This window comes from Podarcis erhardii, assembly GCF_964252035.2.
Source record: "Podarcis erhardii genome assembly, chromosome: 3".
NCBI classification, from domain to species: domain Eukaryota; kingdom Metazoa; phylum Chordata; class Lepidosauria; order Squamata; family Lacertidae; genus Podarcis; species Podarcis erhardii.
This window is the reverse complement of record NC_138507.1, coordinates 5,030,022-5,049,940: the sequence shown is the minus strand read 5'-3', so window position 1 is coordinate 5,049,940 and position 19,919 is coordinate 5,030,022. Positions and strand designations below refer to the sequence as shown.

General features: G+C 47.2%; 2 protein-coding genes across 2 annotated transcripts in view; both read left to right on the top strand.

Annotated features, from left to right (window-relative positions):
• The window catches only part of TRAM2 (translocation associated membrane protein 2), a 50,701-nt gene extending 31,566 nt beyond the window's left edge, over positions 1-19,135 (top strand). Inside the window, exons 3-11 of the mRNA XM_081855671.1 lie at positions 890-999; positions 1,704-1,820; positions 4,891-4,949; positions 7,750-7,834; positions 8,460-8,530; positions 10,291-10,395; positions 10,924-11,067; positions 12,295-12,473; positions 14,109-19,135. Coding sequence (XP_081711797.1) covers positions 890-999; positions 1,704-1,820; positions 4,891-4,949; positions 7,750-7,834; positions 8,460-8,530; positions 10,291-10,395; positions 10,924-11,067; positions 12,295-12,473; positions 14,109-14,182 — 944 coding nt within the window. The 3' untranslated portion in view covers positions 14,183-19,135. The remainder of the gene's footprint in view (positions 1-889; positions 1,000-1,703; positions 1,821-4,890; positions 4,950-7,749; positions 7,835-8,459; positions 8,531-10,290; positions 10,396-10,923; positions 11,068-12,294; positions 12,474-14,108) is intronic.
• MCM3 (minichromosome maintenance complex component 3) overlaps positions 1-19,919 on the top strand; it is a 368,003-nt gene that overhangs the window by 281,511 nt on the left and 66,573 nt on the right. The gene's annotated exons all lie outside the window — the stretch shown is intronic.

Below are 19,919 nucleotides of genomic sequence, written 5' to 3'. Positions count from 1 at the left end.
TCGCATCCCGCTTTACAGATCCTGCACAAGGTCCCCCTCCTTCCAGTTCAGTGGTTCTGTGCCGCTGCTTCTATATTAGGATTGCAAGTTGTTGAGCTTCTTGGTTCTGTTTGCAAAAACCAAGACATCATGTCGAGTTTTTTAAAAAGTCCCCCTGGATGGTAATTTTGCCCTTGGAATCCTGGACATGTCCAGGAAAATCCAGACATATGGCAACCCTGTTCTATATGTCATGACAAGAAAGTTGTAATGTCAATGTACACCCTCCATTCACAGCTGGCATGAGTTGTGTATCTGTTCTGGTGCATCCATACACAAGGGACAAATGTAAAGTGAGAAGCAGCCCTGAGCTGGATTCTGCTGCTAACTGTCTTGGGTCATTTGCAGGTCACTGTGTTTCGCTATGGAACTGTGATCTCGACCCACCCACAGTCATTTACCCGGGTATGAAAAATAGGTGAGTTGAGGTCCCTTGGTCTTCCCAGAGTCCTCTGAACTGCTTCACCTTCTGATTGACACCCCACTGCCTCCAAGGAACATGGCAATAAATCCGATGATGAAGGGAGTTCATGGGACACTTATCTCAGAATAACACATCGTGCAAACAGGCTCTCAGAGGACCGACCTCCTTTGCTGCCGCTGGGTGGGAAGAAGATGTAAACGCGTGTGTGTGTTGAGCTGTCCACATCTGCTCTGCATTCTGGTTAAGTTCAGTTCTTCTAAGCTCATGGTGGTCTGTTTCTGCTTCTTGCCAACATTTGAGCTAATTCTTTGTTACTTAAATCCTGCCTCTTAGCGGGTGCCTTTAAAAGTTTGGTCCCTATATGGCTTCTCAGCTTAACCCTTTAATGTTAATCTCTTCCTCCCTTACCCCACTCCTTTTCTTCAGATGGTGAAATTGTTCTCTATCACTACGGGCTGAAGGATTTGGTCACAATCCTCTTCTACATCTTCATAGCAATAATTCTGCATGCTGTGGTGCAGGAGTATGCCTTGGACGTAAGTCTTGCTTTTCATACAAGCTAGCCAATACCTACACCGCTCCCTTGTGCTGTGGGCAGTAGAACATTTCAGATTTACAGTTGCTTTTTACAGTGGCCCCATGGCTCCAGGAAAGTATTTAGCCCTGTTTTCTAGAAGGTGAAATGGACTTGTGGAGGAATGTTACGCCTTGTTTCGCATTCAGCTTTTGTGGGCCTGAAGAATGTGAACTTGTGTCATTGTGACAACTATAACTTCCCTCTCTTAACTTTCAAATCTTCTTCCTTCCTTCCTTCCTTCCTTCCTTCCTTCCTTCCTTCCTTCCTTCCTTCCTGGAACAAGTCAGTTGCCTTCTCAGGACTGCTTCTGCTTGTTCCTGAGGTTGGGTGAGATTTTCTTTTCTTTTCAGTGTTCTCCTTTTGGGGGTCCCTCTGTCGTCTTCAGGCTTTTGAGGCGTTGCTCTCTCCTTCTTCCCTCGCTGGGCCTTGTCTCATTTTGCATTTTAGGGTGGACTGACCGCACCCACAAATAATGGCTGCTGGTTATTAAGCCAAGTCAAAACATCTAGTGGACCCTTTTTTGGTATCCTCTGATCACCTGATTTGAACTTTCCAGGGCTGGCATAGTGACATGCCAAAAAGAAGCTTTGAGCTACTGTGTCTTGAGGACGTAGGGTGATTTGGTTTTTCTTCCCTTCTTTCTGAATTTTTGTTTTCTTCTAGAAAATCAACCGGAGGCTCCACCTTTCCAAGATCAAGCACAGCAAGTTCAATGAGTCTGGGCAGCTGGTAGCGTTTCATATTGCCTCCATGGCCTGGTGCTTATATGTACTGGCAACGGTAAGCTTCCTTTAGAAAGACTGGATGTGAATTTATACATGGGGGGGGTGCAGCTTGCTATCTCTGCTCTTCCCCTTTGCGCACATGTGATCACATTACGGCGAGTGGCCAAATAGGGTCACCTTATTCAAAGCACCTCTTAATTCAGAATGTGAATCTGCTGGTAGGACTTAGAGGGAATGGTTCAAACTCTCCCCACATACACTGCTGACTTTGAAAAGTGTATTGATGTCCACTTGCTATTCAGGTCACATTCTGAACCCAAAGTGGGGAATTGTATGACATACCAAAACAAGTATTTTGGTATAGAAATTCAAAATCTGGCTCTGTGATGGACCTCAGCCAGTTTTAAATCTGTATGCGTGCAATTTTTTAAAATTAAAGTTCACACTGGGCCACATCTCAGGTTTTATTGTTAGTATATATAAAAAAAATAACAGTTTAGGATCAGATTACATGAAGGACCACCTTGCTCACTCAGACATTATGATCTGCAGAACTTGGACTCCTGTGCATGCCATATACTGATTCATTCTGTATCTGTGAGGAGTCTATAGTTCAGTGTGGCAGCACCGCTGCTTTGAATCTCCCTCCCCCCCCCCCTTGGAACTTACAGTTAGGCAGGTAAACTCGCAGAACTGTTTTAGATGCCTGTTAAAAACTTTCCTCTTTCTACATACAAGAACTGTCCGGATATATAACTTTGTACATACTTTTAAATTTGAATTTGTATATCATTGATGATTATTCTGTACATTGATTTTCTAAGCAGTTTATATATTTTTCCTACCAATCCCTTTTGCACCTTGAACACAAGGGAGCACAAATGTTCTAAAATGAATCTGGGGTTTCTGGTTACTTTCCGCAGTCAGCCCAGATACCGCAGTGGGGTTTTCTGATATGCAGGCTCCTCAGATGTTGTTGGCCTACAACTCCCATCATTCCTAGCTAGCAGGACCATTGATGAGGGATGATGGGAGCTGTAGGCCAACAACATCTGGGATCCCAAGGTCAAGAAAGGCTGTCCTAGAGAATGGCTTCTTGGTTGTTTTGCCCCAAGGCAGACTTCTCCTACTGTGGTGTCATTTCTTTCAGCAATGCAGTTGGAGAGGCCACCATTATTAATCGCACAGGATCCTCATTTGACCCTGCTTCTTGAGCTTCCTGTTACAGTTGACTTCTGTATGGCAGATATCTTAGCTTCAAGACAAACCTCTACTAACCACAAAAGGCCCAATTCTGAATTACTTCCTTCCATGGCCATTGTGACAGGCAGTGAGCCTATCTCCAAAGTAAAGGAAGTCCATGTGACCTTGTTCCTTAAGGAAGTCTCCTTGGGTGGTGCTGCCGGCAGCAGCCACCAGACTACTAGCTGCTGCTTTTTCCTGTTGCCATGCGTCTCCCCGTGGGTCCATTTCCACACGGGTTGTGGCACGGACCAGAGGACAAGCACTCAGCTTGCGGCACTGAGTACAGCCAGTGCTTTTGGTCTTCTCAGATACATGGCCTGCCACTGCCTCCTAGGGTGGGAAAATAACGATTGCCAGCACGCTTGCTGGAACTCCAGTTGCACCATAACCATACCAGTTATGGCTTTTACATTGAATGACTTTGGTAGAGGTACTGGGCTGGGCTCATCTTGAAATGTGTGGGAAATTGATCGCAGTGTTGCTGGTTTAAATCTATTTGCAAATGGCACTTTTGAGGGGGGCAGATACTTCCCTGCAGGTGAGCTCTGGGGGGACCTTCAGAAGGAGAGGTGGGGGTGAAGTGGGGACCTGGTTCCATTTCTCAAACCTTTTCTTCAGCCCATCTGCCTCGAGAAAGAAGCAGCAGGATGGTTTTTATCTAAGAGGCTTTGTCAGCCAAGCTTCTCTCCCTCCCCATCACACCCCTTTATGCCCAGATTGCTTAAGCAGGGCCTGTTGTCTCCTGAGTAAACATCTCAAGCTGTTTCCATGCCAGAGCTGATGATGCCTGGCTGAAGGAGGCTTCTCTGAGCCCTGAAACTCGTGTGTGAGTTTTGCCCAGCAGCCACTTCCGTCCTCTGCAGCTGTTTTACGGTTTCATTCTGCATCTGGCTTTCAGATTCTGAACTTTGAGTGTTGGGATTTGCATTTGTGTGTGTATTGGAGGGGGCGTGTATTTCCTGTTTCAGTAGTCTGGTCTCAAACCCTTGGTGAGTTAGGGACTTCCCCTGCATGCAAAGTCAAGCTGTGGCAGATTGAGCGGACGAGACCCAGAGTGGGTCCAGCGGTCAAGAAGGCAGCTTCCACACATGCTGCTTGCAGAGGGAAATGAGGGGCAGATGGGGTTCATCAACCTGGGAAGGTTGCCTATCTAAGAGGAGGAAAAACGCTGAAACTTCCACTGCCTTGCAGAATATCTTCAGGAGAAGAAAAGGCTCAGGAGTAAACCCTACGCTCATCTAGAGTGGAGTCCCTAAGACAGTTGAATGGCACCCTGTACGCTTCCTTCCGGCAACTCCTGCAGCCAAGCTGGGGCCAAACACATTGCTCTGCTTTCCTTTGGACCACATCTTGTTATCTGGACAGCCCAAGACCTCCAGACACACTGCCAAGACTTGAGCCCCAGGGAGGTCACTTTGGTGTTGCTAACACAGTGGTTTGACTTCATCCCCAGACGCCACTCCATTGTCCCTCAAGACAGACAGAGGCCAACAACCAACCCCACTCATCTGCAACTGCTGTTGCTAAAAACAAGGCTGCGCAACCTGTGGCCCTCCATTTGTTGCTGAACTCTGCATCCCATCAGCCCCTGAAAGCCTGGCCAGGTAGTCTGGGCGTTGTAGTCCAACAACATCTGGAGGGCTGCAGGTTCCCCACCCTTGTCATAGAAAGAACTTCCCCATCGTTTGCTTATTGTACAAAGAAAGGGTGTCTATATTTTGCACAGAGTCTTCCACAATAGCTTGGAGTTGTCACCTAGACGTATCAACTTTAGCAGAGGCGATGGGGACTTGGGCGGCTGTTGTTTAGCCAGACTTCTCTGCTAACTCACCTTTCTTCCCCACTCCCTCTCTTACTTTGTGTGTCTTCCTTCATTTCAGGAAGGATACTTATCAAACCCCAAGAGTCTGTGGGAGAACTACCCTCATGTTCATCTCCCGTAAGTAGCCACTACTGTTAAGTACAACCACTTCCTTCCTTGTTGGTTTATCTGAGGTCAGGAGTGAGTGATAACAGGAATAAGGGTGAATTGAGTACTTCAGTTGCATCTTCAAACCGGCCAGAAGTGATCTTGCAGCCCCCTCCTGTGTGCAATGCTGATATTGCAAGCTTAATCCTTGTCCTTAAGAACCTGAGGTGGCCTTGCTGGCTCCTACCAAGGACCTCTCTGCTCCAGGATCTTGTTCTCACAGTGGCCAACCAGATGCCCTGATGGGCAATGAGTGTGAGAGCCTTCTCCTCTCCTGCGCTGGAATCCCTAGCAATTTGTATTCAGAGACATAGGGTCTCTCTCTGCTACTGGAGGCAAGACATAGCCAACAGGACCGGTAGCCTTTCCTCCACAAAATGATCTCATCTCCTTCTAGAGCTCTCCAAGGGGCCAGCAATCACTATGACTTGTGGTTGTGAATTCTGTTGTTAGGCTTAAAGGCAACCATTTTATTCCAGGGATTTGGGGGGACGGGACTTCACTTTCCTTGTAGGAGTGTCCTCGTACCTCCAAACTGTCTATGGGCAGTAACTCTGCTTCATAAATGCTCTTGCTCCCCATGAGGCCAACTCTTGCAGCTGCTTCCCTTTCCAAGGAAAAGGAAACCGTCTGCCGATAGGTGTTGGGAGGGGCAGTCTAGAGCAGGGGAAGAATGGACCGTGCATTGTGCTGGGCGCTTAAAGGTTTGTGTCCCAACCACAGGAAGTTCGTTCCCAAGTAATCCAGACAGCAGCCTTAGCAAACTTCAGGTCCGTTTTTCTGCTCTTGTGTCTATTCGCAAATCCTGATCTTGATACTTCTCTTAGGAATGTTGGGGTCAAGCACACCTTTTGACCTTCCAGTTCCAGAGAAGTACTCCTTAGATTCTCTCTGGTGTATCAGTTGAGTCCCTGAAGTTTTTTCCCCTTCAGTATTAATAACGTCATGTCATCTCAAGAAGGGTGTTTTATGAAAGGAGCTTCAAATACTACCCCTCCGGAAGGTTCGACCCAGCCAGATAAAAAAGATTGTGTTGATTCTACACTCGTATGGAGTTCCTTATGCATTCTGAAAAATTGTGTCTGGTTCTTGAACTAAAATCCCCTATTACATTTTATTTTCCTTATATTTTATATCTTACCTTTCTCCTGTTGTGGAACCGAAGGTGCCAAGCTGTGGTCACCCCTAGATCAGGTGCTTTCAGACCACACCCTGACCGCTGTAGGAATGTAGAGGAAATGATGACATTTCCTTTAACGGTGATTTAAGTGCACACATAATGGCATGATTGATGGGTCTGTTTGAGATACTGGTGTGTGTTAAAGGTGCTGAGAATTGTCAAGAGGCCCACATCCCCCCCCCCCCCCGTGCCCAGCGTGAGCTACAATTCCTAGAGTGGTGTAGCTATTGATTCCTCTTTGCAGGGAACTCTGCAAGTTGTAGTTCTCAAAAGGGAACAAGAGTTTCCTAACAACACTCAGCTCCCTTAACAAACTACATGTCCCTGGATTATTTGGGGAAAGTGATAACTGTTTATAGTGGCATTATACTGCTTTAAGTGTATTGTGCAGATGGGGCCTCACTTCCTTTATCACTCACCATGGGTGATGTTAAGTTGTGGGTGAACATATCAGACGACACAGCGATTCTTCAAACAGCTCTTGTTTATTCACAGGCCAGGACAGAACTGAACTGAAGGGCTCAGTCAGCCTGCTTATATAGAGCTCCAGTACTACGTTACTGTAACAACTTTCTAAAACTCCAATCACTGAACGTCACTTTTGATCCTTTATTTGCATAACTATCTACAGTATCCCCCTGCTGGCCCAGGGTGAGAACTTCAGTACATAACAGGTGACATCCCATCTTACCCTGCACTTAAATGTAATTTGGGCAGGTGATGAAGGAATTAAATCGATAAATTTACAATTTTGCTCTCAACTCTGGTATTCATACTTTTTCAAGGCAACTGGCTTTTGGTTTGTTTTGCTTGCCTCAGTTTAAGTATGCAGGTGTTTTGTTTTTTTTTAAAAAAAAAAATCCTCTGTATCCTGAGAACATTTCAGTGTTACTGTAAAGCAGAGCATCTTAAGAGGCATAAAAGTTACCCCAGAGACCCTCACAGCTGGCATTAGAAACAAGCTGCTCCTGATTTCACAAGGCCTCTCTTCTGCTAGGCTGTGCAGGTATTCTGGAACTTTTTTGTCTCATCAGCCTCAGTCCTAAATCCTATCAATATCCTTGACTTCCCCGTGGGTCCTAAATAAATATTGTTTGGGTACAGCATGTAGCTTTTCCATAGTCTATGTGTCAGTGATACCTCCGATTCCTGAGTTGTCATCACTGAGCATGAATTATAACCAAGCCAGGCTTCCGCTCATCCCTCTAGCGGTGCCTCTCAGCAGTTCACGACAGCTGCACAGGCGTGAAAGCACCACTTTGGCAAACTCACATTTCTGCCTGGGACCCAGCACAGAGATAGGATGTGGCCACCTGCTTCCTCGCCTGCCAGAGCGCACCAGATTAGCAGAAGTGATTCGTTTCCCTTTCTCCCCCTCCCTTCGTCACAACATATCTTGCAGCAGCAGTTGCCAAGGGTCAGTGGCCAGCTTTCATCCACTGAGACAGTCTCAGGAATCCTCCGTTTCTGAAACGTCTGTGCCGTTAAGCTTCCAAAAGGAGGACCTCACAGTCAGGAGGGAGAATGGCAAAAAAATGTTTTGCTTCATGTGGGTGCTTAAGAAATGCACTTCTTCTTTTTAAACATTAGGTTCCAGGTCAAGTTTTTCTACCTTTGCCAGCTGTCCTACTGGCTGCATGCACTGCCTGAACTATATTTCCAAAAGGTGCGGAAGGTGAGTACCATCATCCTAACTAACTTTCTCTTAGGGTTCTTAGGAGGCCAGTAGAGGTGGGTGGATGTTGTGCTGATGTGGCCACAAAAGCTACCAGCCTGCATTTTTTAAGCCAGTGGGTGAGCGAGAAAGATCAGTCCCTCCTCTGCCAACCCACTCACGTGTCTGCATGAGATTCCATTCACCCATCGTTACCAGCGGAGTTGTTAAATACAAAGCGAAATAAATAAGTTTTTTTTAATTAAAAATAAATCAAATGAATGTTTAAAATAATATTAAACTGATAAAGAAGATTCCAAGTTGATGCTTTTTCTTAAGGCCAAGGAAAGCCACGGTACATTTTCACAGTTGTAGAAAATACTTTGAAAAGCACTTTTCCTGCTCTCCTACTCGGGTTCTAGTGGTGTGTGAAAGACACCCTCCCACTAACATATTTGAATTTCTCCATGGAAGCCTTGTGGAAAGTGCAGCAGTGTGTTCTACTGGCATGCAGATTTCTTTGATGCGAGATGCACCAAGGCCCTGCATTTGACTGCACCCGCTCTGCTTTGCCCGTGTTAGATGCAGCCAGTCATTGCCTCTTGCGATGCACATTGGCTTCTTCTGGTCTCCCCTGTCTTTGCAGGAAGAAATTCCTCGTCAGCTGCAATATATCAGCCTCTATCTAGTGCATATAGCTGGAGCATACCTCTTGAAGTAAGTGCTGCGGGTCCCACCGTCTTCAACATGGCAATGTTGCACACCTGCTTTCTCTTCAGATTAAAAGGAACTCCTAATAAATAGTTCCAGCGTTTTTCTGTCTGCAGCTCCAAAGCTGTATAATTTGCTTTGGTTTTAAATTAAACTTTACAAGAAAGCAGGCTAAGGTTCCAGTCTTCTAAGAGGACCTGCCCAAGCCCTTTGTTTATTAATTTTTGCTTTAATATATTGTTGTTTGTTGTATGATTATGTTGCAAACATAGTGGGTCCAACGGTCAAGAAGGCTGTTTCTGCACGTGCTGTAGAGGGAAGGGAGGGGCAGATGGGGCTGGCCAACCTGGGAAGGCAGCCCATCTCGGGGAAGAAAAAGTGGTTCTAAACTTCCACCGCTTTGTGGGATATATTTGGGAGAAGAAAAGGCAAATCTGGAGTGGAGCCCTAAGGCAGTTGGATGGTGGCTTGTATGCCTCCTTCTGGCAACTCCTGCAGCCAAGCTGGTGTCGAACTAGTGTTGTCGTCTGGGCACCCCAGGACCTCCATACTTACTGCTCAGGCTTGCAGCCCAGGAGGGAGGTCCCTTGGGTGCTGCTAACACAGCCATTTGACTTCAAACCCAGAGGCGTTCTCCATTGCCTCTCAAGACAGACAGAGATGCCAGCAATGTTGTAAACCGCCTTGTGATAGTAGACATTCTTAAAGGCAGGTTAGAAATCTGTTGAATCAAATAAATAAGGGAATAGATAAAAGTCAGACAATTGTCAGACCCAAGGCCTGTCCCACGCCCAAAACAGCACCGCCATCAGAGAAGAGGCCAAGAGGTTGGGCGCTGCACTCAAAATTCTCACTGACTGTATTATTGCTGGTCATGCTTTTTAAAAGGGATGCTTAACACGGCTATTTTTGCAGTAAACAGCACCTTCTGGGGCAAAACAAAACAAAACAAAACAGCTGTAGGGGATTTAGCATGGGGACGTGGTGGTGGGGGGGGGGTCCATTTGGGTAGGAAGTATGGCATTGGATCAGGGGCCTAGACAACTGCTTTTTCTTCACAATGATTGTAACGGTGTTAAAACACACTTCTTCTTTTTTAAGCATGCTTGCCCCAGAGTCTCTAGGCTTTGAGCAGAAGGTAGAGGAATTGATTTCCTACACAGCAAAGCTCATGGCCTCCTCCCAAGACTAGCCCAGTGATTTAAACGTAGCAAATGTGTTCCAGCGGAGATTCATCAAGTATCCTCACTGCTAACTTCCAGGCATCTCTGGAAGACCTCTTTACGTTCAAAGGCCTATTCAGTTGTTTTCATTTTTTCAGGATGAGCCGGTCATTTTTATGATTACTCTGCATAGTTTTTATGGTATCTTAAGGTTCGTTATACCTGCACATGTCGTTCTGCACCACCTTGATACTTTATATGTGTGACTTTGCTTGATTTATAAATTTCATAATTGGTGTTCTTGTCACATAAAATTGGGAGGCCTGGGTGAAAGCACAGTAAAACTCAGCTCTTTCAACTCTTTGAAAGGAGTGGGCTGAGGTGGAATCAAGGTTGATTCACCTGATAGTTTCCATGATCACAGCACAGCCTTTTAAGTCATTGATCTATAGAGTTGGAAGGGACCCTGAAGGCCAACTAGTCCAGCCCCCTGCAATGCAGCAATCTTGATTCTTGGGGTAAAATGCTAGGGAGAGGGAAGAGGAGGCTCAAAAGGTCTTCATCCCTTCTACCGCAATCACCCTTGTCCTTCCCTTTCTCCAGCCTCACACGCCTGGGACTCATCCTGTTGCTGCTGCAGTACGTAGCTGAATTCCTTTTCCATATGGCTCGCCTGTTCTACTTCACAGATGAAAACAACGAGAAGCTGTAAGTACTCTTCTGTGTGGGTGAAGCATGGCTTTCCTTTCAGCCTCCCAGCAAATGTCTGGGGAATTCTAAGACTAGGTGCTCCTTTCCAGTATCATCTCCTGTTATACTCTAGATGTGAATTAGAAAGAAAGAAAGAAAGAAAGAAAGAAAGAAAGAAAGAAAGAAAGAAAGACTTCTAAAATAATTGCTGAATAACTTCTACTGACGGGACTCACTAGTTGAATCACACCCAATAGGTGGCATTCAGCCCTATTCAGAGTAGACCCATTGAAATTAAGAGTGACTACCATAGTTTTGTTAATTTCAATAGGTTACTCTGAATAGGACTTAGTTGACTACAGCTCAGTGTATTGTTTTGTGGGTGCACCACTTAAATAACCTGCACTTCATTTCTTCTGAAGTGCTACTACTGCCTCTTGACAGTCTTTGAAAGCTCCCGTACATTATTAAAAATGCCCACCTAAGAGGCATGGCAAGTATCCCCCTTTTGAAATGTCGAATATGTCTCCTGCTTAATTCCACAAGGTTTAATGCTTGGGCAGTGGTGTTCGTCATTTCCCGGCTTTTCACCCTCACCCTATCCGTGCTGGTCATTGGCTTTGGGCTGGCTCGAGTGGAGAACCAGGCGTTTGACCCCGAGAAAGGAAACTTCAACACTTTACTTTTCAGGTAAGGCTCGGGCGCATTTTGTTTCTGGGAGGTGAGCAAAGGAATGCTGGATGAGTTCAGGGCTCCATCTATTTAGGCCTGGTGCAGAAGTAATGCATGGGAGCAGTACAGTTCCCTCCCAGTCAGTCCAGCTCCCATCTCTTTCCCATGGCATAACGTACAGGATTTGTGTCCTCCCTTTCCCCTGCGGGTTTTAAGTGTTAAATTGGCACCAGTGTTGACTTCAGTGGGCACCTGTTATAAATCCCCCTTAACTATTATTTGGCTGTGCCCTGTAGCCATAAGAGAGGTGCCATGGGTTTGTTTAGAATATACAGTGGTACCTTTGGTTGTGAACGGGATCCATTCTGGAGGTCCGCCGTATCCCGAAGTTTTCGCTACCAGATGTGCTGCTTCTGCGCATGCGTGCATAGCGGTAGACTGCTTCTGCACATGCGTGAACAGCAAAACCCTTGGGTTTGCCAGTAACGTAACCCGAAGTTTACATTACCCGAGGGTAACGTAATGCCTGAATGGGGCTCCAGTCTAGCTGAAGCTTCTGGTGTTATCAGGGTAAAGGTAAAGGGTAAAGTGACCCCTGACCGTTAGGTCCAGTCGTGAACGACTCTGGGGTTGTGGTGCTCATCTCACTTTACTGGCCGAGTGAGCCAGTGTACAACTTCTGGGTCATGTGGCCAGCATGACTAAGCCGCTTCTGGCGAACCAGAGCAGTGCACAGAAACAGCATTTACCTTCCCACCGGAGTGGTACCTATTTATCTATTTGCACTTTGACGTGCTTTTGAACTGATAGGTTGGCAGGAGCAGGGAATGAACAACGGGAGCTCACCCCATCGTGGGGATTCAAACCGCCGACATTCTGATCGGCAAGCCCTAGGCTCTGTGGTTTAACCCACAGCGCCACCCGCGCTCCTTTTGTTCTCGGGGTAAACAAGCACAAATAGCTTCTCCCTGGAAATGAGTCCTCCGAATGAAGCTGTCCACCATTATCTTCAAGATCTCACTGCCATGTGAGATCTGGCTGTGGATCAAAGCAAAATGCGCATGCCCACCAGCCCAAGATGGGCAGTGGCAGAGTTGATAACTCGGGTGTGCCAGCCCTCAGTCTAGGTTTCCCCAGGGCTTTCGATACGGAAAGGCAGGCCTTCCACTCCCCGGGGGGCACCCCTTTGAATCCGGCCGGCTCCTACCCAGTCACAGCCTGCCTTCCCTTGCTTGCTTCCCCCAGGATGTGCGTCCTGCTTCTGGTGTGCTTCTCACAGGCCTGGATGATGTGGCGCTTCATCCACTTTCAGCTGCGGCGCTGGCGGGAGTACTGGAATGAGCAGAGCGCTAGGAAAAAAGCCGCTGCGGCTGCGGCCGCCACCCATGGCAAGCAGCAGCTGAAGACCATCAAAAGGGAGTCAGGTGAGCATCCTGCTGGGGCATCAGACCCGTGTGTGGTTTGAGCTCTGAGCGCTTTGTGGGAGAGCGTGTGCACTGCATCTCCTCAGAGAGGCTGCCTGCCTGGAAGCCTGCAGAGGGGCTTCCGCTTAGCGCAGGCAGTACTGAGCGAGAGGGAGCAGGGGCCCTACTTGGTGTGCGATGTGCCTTAGCTCTTGTGTGTAGCTGACTGTGTGGTTAAACTAATCCGTTTCTTAAAATATATACCGTATTTTTCACTCTATAAGATGCACCAGGCCACAAGACGCACCTAGTTTTTGGAGGAAGAAAACAAGAAAAAAAATATTCTGAATCTCAGAAGCCAGAACAGCAAGAGGGATCGCTGCGCAGTGAAAGCAGCAGTCCCTCTTGCTGTTCTGGCTTCTGGGATAGCTGCACAGCCTGCATTCGCTCCATAAGACGCACACACATTTCCCCTTACTTTTTAGGAGGGAAAAAGTGAGTCCTATAAAGCAAAAAATACGGTATATTGTTCAGCTGGGAGGAAAAGATTAATTGGGCAGCAGATTGGAAAATATATATATTTAAAAATACTCATCAAGAATGAAAAGAAGCAGGCATAATAATAATAATAATAATAATAATAATAATAATAATAATAATAATAATAATAATAATATATTTATAACCCCCCCCCGCCCATCTGGCTGAGTTTCCCCTGCCACTCTGGGCAGCTTCCAATCAAGTGTTAAAAATAATACAGCATTAAATATTAAAAACTTTCCTAAACAGGGCTGCCTTCAGATGTCTTTTAAAGATAAGATAGCTGCTTATTTCCTTGACATCTGACGGGAGGGCATTCCACAGGGCGGGCGCCACTACCGAGAAGGCCCTCTGCCTGGTTCCCTGTAACCTCACTTCTCGCAATGAGGGAACCGCCAGAAGGCTCTCGGCGCTGGACCTCAGTGTCCGGGCTGAACGATGGGGGTGGAGACGCTCCTTCAGGTATACAGGACTCAGGCTGTTTAGGGCTTTAAAGGTCAGCACCAACACTTTGAATTGTGCTCGGAAACGTACTGGGAGCCGGTGTACTTGTGGCTTCGGAAAACCTCGGGACAGTGTGAACTGTCAGAGTTAGCTGAGGGGGTGGAGGGCACGGCCTTCACCCTAAAACTCTAGTACTAAATACAGCATTCCAGACTCCATTCTTTGAGTCTTTAAAAGCCTTGTAGCACCTATGCTTGTGGCGGGTGGCGCTGTGGGTAAAAGCCTCAGCGCCTAGGGCTTGCCGATCGAAAGGTCGGCGGTTCGAATCCCCGCGGTGGGGTGCGCTCCCGCTGCTCGGTCCCAGCGCCTGCCAACCTAGCAGTTCGAAAGCACCCCCGGGTGCAAGTAGATAAATAGGGACCGCTTACCAGCGGGAAGGTAAACGGCATTTCCGTGTGCGGCTCTGGCTCGCCAGAGAAGCGATGTCACGCTGGCCACGTGACCCGGAAGTGTCTCTGGACAGCGCTGACCCTCGGCCTCTTGAGTGAGATGGGCGCACAACCCCAGAGTCTGTCAAGACTGGCCCGTACGGGCAGGGGTACCTTTACCTTTACAAGCACCTATTGAAGCCTTTTATTAAAATGCCATTTTCTCCTTCTCCGCACACCTCAGGCTACCATGAAAATGGAGTGGTGAAAGCAGAAAATGGCACGTCGCCGCGGACCAAGAAAATCAAGTCTCCCTAGAGCCAAAGCACAGTCTTCAAGGAATCTTGGAGGAGGAAATGGAAAATGCGAGACTAAGGACTCTGGGAATAAGAAGCAGCTCCTTCCCTTGTGTCTTCACCAAGCCCGGTTTCAAACGGCTTGAATCAGCCTACCACCGAAAAGCTCTTTCCCCCTCTCTCTCTGCCTCCAGTCAGTTTGCAGTAACCAAAAAGCCCCTCTCCATCCGCAGCGGGGCTTCAGAACACCAAACCGCTTCCTCAGCCAGTGTATTTTCTTATTGCTCATTTTAATCTGCCCTCCAATGTATTCTTGCTGCTTTTCCTGCACCCAGAGATGTTTTTGTAAGCGATTATTCCTTGGAAACCCATTGCCTGACTTAGTATCACCCACCTCACTCTCGCCGGATCTCGTGGTTTGGAGAGCTGGCATCTGTAGGACATGATTTGCTTCGTTGCCGGGGCAATAGAACATTTGGGTAGTATGTGGAGGTTTGTCCCCTTCAGACAATGCACTCTTGCACAGCGAGTTTGTGGGAAATGGCATTGGAGGGGGAAATGGAGCAAACCTCTAAGGTCCCTTCTCTGCCTGCATTTCCTAATTCTGTTACATATCTAGTAATCTTAGCGGAACATTTAGAATGTGCCAGGCCTTCACAACATGATGGCGAAGTGCACAAACATAATTTAGTATGTATGTAACTTTTGGGTTGTGCTTTGCCTATTCGCAGAGACTGAAATTTTAGCCAGTTGCATTCTGGAGAAGGGGACCAATGCACGCAGTTTCTCTCCCATACTGCTTCCTCTTAGCCGAAAATAGAATTTACTGCATTCTCCTGAAACACCAACAAATAGACCTGCTGGCCTGGCAGCTTGGTATGTGTCAGACATGCTTTGCATCTCCCCAGGCCTTGAGAATCATCCTCAGCCGACTGTGCCTTAGTCCAGGGAGAAGATTCACTGCTCACTGAAATAGCAGATCAGGGCAGACGTCTGTGGGTGGTCTGTGACCTCCTTACTTAGCAAGCGGACAGTTTCCTCGTGCCTTTGTTTCCTCTGCAGCAAGTTTCCTTCATGAAGTGTTGGTGTAATCTTTATGACTGGGTCTGTCATGTTCAAGTGGTCCACCCATACCAACATAGGACAGCAATATTATTGCCTGTACAGCATATTCAGTGCAAGTTTGCTCCGAAGTAAGCCACTAGCGAGTGTCTTTAGGATGGCAACCGTAGCCTTCTGTTTTTCAGGTGTCCCCACCCCCTACTTTTTCACAAGTTTTGTCCAAGGGGATCTGAACCCATTTCCACTCTGTCTGCTCCTTGCAGCTCCTGAGAATGGTGTTCTTCTAAGGCTACATAGGTTTCTTCCACACAGATTGCTGCGCAGTTCCTAACCCTTAATACGTGGACGTGTTATGAACGCGGTGAGAGGAAATCTCTCTCATGGGTGAAACTGCTTTCCATCTACTGTCACCTATTCTCAAAGCTGGTGGGGGCACTCAGTGTACAGTCTACCTCGGGGGCCACCCTTCTCTAACTGCTACATGTCCTCTTTTTGTTGAAGTGGAACTAATGGTGAGAAGCGTATTCTGGGAGAGGGAATGGGCCCTTCACCCAAGAAGAACTGACAGCTTTTTTGTACTGCTACCTTTTTTGGTTTTCAGGGGACGGTATCCGCTGTCCTCCTTAGTGCAGTTGTGTCTGTCTCTGTCTGCAGGGTTAGTTTTGCCCCCAGTGCAACTGGATCACCTTGCACATGTTTTAAGAACATAAGAGCATCTTATACCCTATAGCCCTGTGGTCCATTGAGCCCAGCATCCTGTTCTCACCCAGGTGCCCCTGGGCAGCCTGCAAGCAGGACTGGAGCCCAGCTGCCCTCTCCCCACCTGCCGTTTCCAGCAAGTGCTACTTAGAAACCTCGTGCCTCAGACACTGGGGGCTTGAAGCGTCCGTTCTCCTGTGCCAACAGCATTTCCTCCTGATTTATGCATGCTAAGGAGGCTTCTGAGAGCCAGTGTGGTGTAGTGGTTAAGAGCGATAGACTCGTAATCTGGTGAACCGGGTTCGCGTCTCCGCTCCTCCACATGCAGCTCCTGGGTGACCTTGGGCCAGTCACACTTCTCTGAAGTCTCTCAGCCCCACTCACCTCACAGAGTGTTTGTTGTGGGGGAGGAAGGGAAAGGAGATTGTTAGCCGCTTTGAGACTCCTTAAAGGGAGTGAAAGGCGGGATATCAAATCCAAACTACTCCTCCTCCTCTTCTTCTTCTTCTTCTTCTTCTTCTTCTTCTTCTTCTGCAAAGGGTCAACACAGACTAAGGAGTGGCAGCTTGTTCAGCAGCCCTTCACAGCGAGCGAGTGACCGGGTGGTTCTTCACAGCATTCAAGCCACCAGATGCCTGGTTTATTATTTTAAATATCCCCCCCCCCCATGGGATCTTTTATAGTAACTGGTGCAAGTTTCATTTCCAGCTTTCTATTTTTGTGCACACATTCTTATCCCGTAGTGTCCTTCAGTTGAGTCGGCGTAACTTTTAACCCACCAAGCTGTGTTTGTATCTCATGTTCCAGGACACTAAAACAGAGGGGCAGCCAAGGGAGGGGCTTGGTTGAGCTTGCTTGGCCACCGGTTGCACAGCCTTTGGGAACATTGCCAAGTATGAGGAGTTGAAACACTCTTGTTCCCTTGTTCTTTCACTGTTGGCGCTACTTGGGAGCGTACCTGGAGTCGTCAGTTTCCCTTTTACTCCAAAACCTGGAATGTCCAGACTAGGGACATTCTGAGCCGAAGCCAAACTTACCAGCGTGTGCCTGTCACTCCTTGTTGAGTCCCAAATTTACCTCATCTGTATATTTTTTTGAGTAGGAGTTTAGGGCGATGCTGGGTGGACGATGGTGCTATAAGCAGGTCAGGCGAAGTGGGCTGAGCCAACAGGACGCAGCTGTGAAGGCAGCTCTGTTGGTGGAGCCTCATGGGAGCCAGGCCTGCCTTCCTTCTGCCCTCACCTTCCTTAGCATGGTTGGACACTGTTCCAAAGAGAGACACCACGGTTTTAAGTTGGGACCTCTCCTTACTTTGTTGTGCTAGACCCCAAGCTGCTGCAGTACACCAAACAGAGCTGCCTTGACTTTGCAGCAACCGGCGCCATATGTCTTCCAAGGTAGCTCAGAGGATCACTTTTAAAAGGTGCACAAAGCAGCCTGCACAACCTTGCTTCCTCCTGCACAAAGTTGTCAAACCACCGTGTAGCATATTGCAGAACAATACAAGTGCCTTACATTGCCACATAGCCTTTTTGTACCTTTCTTCTGTATGTCTCTCCATGTAGTGTCCTGTCCCCCCCCCCCGACATTTGTACACCAGTTTAGCTAGTCATAAAAGGGACAGCTTTTGCTGAACACATTGCCTCAATTTTCTATGCCTTTTTTTATACTGTAGGTAGGTGTTCCTTAGTAAGTACCTTAATGGAAAGTATCTCTGCTGTATTACAGCGCGAGCCTCAGTATGCAAACATGTACTCTTAGTTCCACAGCAGACCAGATTCATTTGCCTGCTTTTAATTCTAGACAACTAGCTTTCATTCTGAAACTTTATGCAGAAGCTGCAAGGAATCTCGTTCGTTTTGTTCTTGTGGTCCTTTTGTGGTGACTGAGAACAGAACTAGGTGTTATGTATAGTTATGTTCTTTTGTGTGTATGTTTTTAATGCAGCCGCTCACTGAGGCTGCAGTTTGAAGCAGAAGCTGTGTGTGCGGGTTTCCTTAGCTCTGCCTTTCTTCTGAAAACCATCCTGCCCATTCCTCCCACCCTGAAAAAGGGAAAGAAAAGGGTGCTTCTCAAAGTGGGGGCCAAGTCCCAACTCTGTCTCCCCTGCGTTGGTGGTCTGCTTCAGATTGCCATCTCAGCAGCTGCAGTGCATGTCTTTTTCAGAGCCCCCCACCCACTGAAGCATAATTAAACAACACCCCAAGTGCATTTTGACCTTGAGGGATGCCTTCAGCTAGGAAAAGGCTATCCCACATAGCACTGAGCTCTTAGCTACTTGGTTGAGTGTTAACACCCCTCCTTGTCCCATGTGGTTTTCCTCCCAGGCTGGACAATAAAAAGCTCACCTAGATTTGTGGTCCCTTGTGAGTGCTCTGACTCTGGGAGGAGGAAATAGGGCAATCGTTTATCTAATGTGATGGTTTTTATTATTATTACTTTTTGCCCAGGCGGGGAGTTATCCTTTGTTACCTGTTTTGGGTTGAGAGAGGTAACCTCACAGCCCTTTTCCTGACCCTCATGTCCTAGGTAGATCAGAAGTTGTGTAGCAATATATTGCAGTTCTAAACACAAATGTTCCAAATCTCAGTATATAGATACTTTACAGCAGGGCATTAAAATTTGTATTCTTTAAGATAGCTTAGGTTTTGCTTGTTTTTAAAGTGCCTATCTGGTAAAGCGGTTAGGAAAACAGAATTCCTTTTCTGCCCACACAATCCTTATGTGTTCTGTGGGTGATTTTCGAACAAAAGGTAAATGCTATGTAAAACACATCATAGAGGTGGCAGGTGGTCAGTCTCTACTACTACAGGTAAAAATCAGTTACCTCTATTCCTGATTTTGTGTCTTCCAGAAGTATAGCCTTTATTATCCTGAGTGCACAACTACGTCAGAATTGTTGCAAAGTATACAACAGAATATGGTGTTGAATGTGTACCCGTTGTGGCGGGGGGGGGGTGTTAATATTATGGACCAAATTTAAGTCAGGAAGCTGAAATAAAATGCCTGTTCTTCCATATTTTACATTTCATCTTGATGGCTCTGGAGGCGTGGGAAGGAGAGGACAACTTTTTTCAGGAATTCCTTCTCAATTATTTTTTTCCCTTATACCATTGAAAACCGTAAAGTATGTATTAATTTTTGTTGTTGGAACAACTTTTATCAAAGCTATCTGTGACACAATATTTTCTGAAATAAAAAGGCATAGAAAGATCTCAAGAACTCATGCGCGTGCATTGACCACTAACATGCGTTGGCTTGACGTCAGTCACCTCAGCAAAAAGGTCTCCTTTGTTGTGAGGCCAGGCATGGAAAGTTCAGTCTGCAGTTTGTCTGACTAAGCTGGAGGTGCAGACTGGACATTTTGGGGAGGTTGGCTGTAGAAATGTCCTGGTTTAAGTCCTTGCTACCTCCCCAGACCCTTGCTTGAAATCTATGGGCTGAAACCAGCCGGCTCTTTTAGCAGGAAAGTCCTCTGAGACAGAGGGACGCAGGTGGCGCTGTAGGTTAAACCACAGAGCCTAGGGCTTGCCGATCAGAAGGTTGGCGGTTCGAATCCCCGCGACGGGGTGAGCTCCCGTTGCTCTGTCCCAGCTCCTGCCAACCTAGCAGTTCAAAAGCACGTCAAAGTGCAAGTAGATAAATAGGTACCGCTCTGGCAGGAAGGTAAATGGCATTTCCGTGCGCTGCTCTGGTTCACCAGAAGCGGCTTAATCATGCTGGCCACATGACCCGGAAGCTGTACGCCGGATCCCTCGGCTAATAAAGCGAGGTGAGCACCGTAACCCCAGAGTTGGTCATGACTGGACCTAATGGTCAGGGGTCCCTTTACCTTTACCTTACCTCTCAGACTCTTACTTAAAATCCATAGGCTGAAACCAGCAGGCTCTTTTAGCAGGAAAGTCCTCTGAGACAGAGCTGCTGCCAAAGTAAGACTCTGCTACTTGAGACGAACAGTCACACTGTGTATAAGGCAACTCTTCAGATGGCCCACAGTT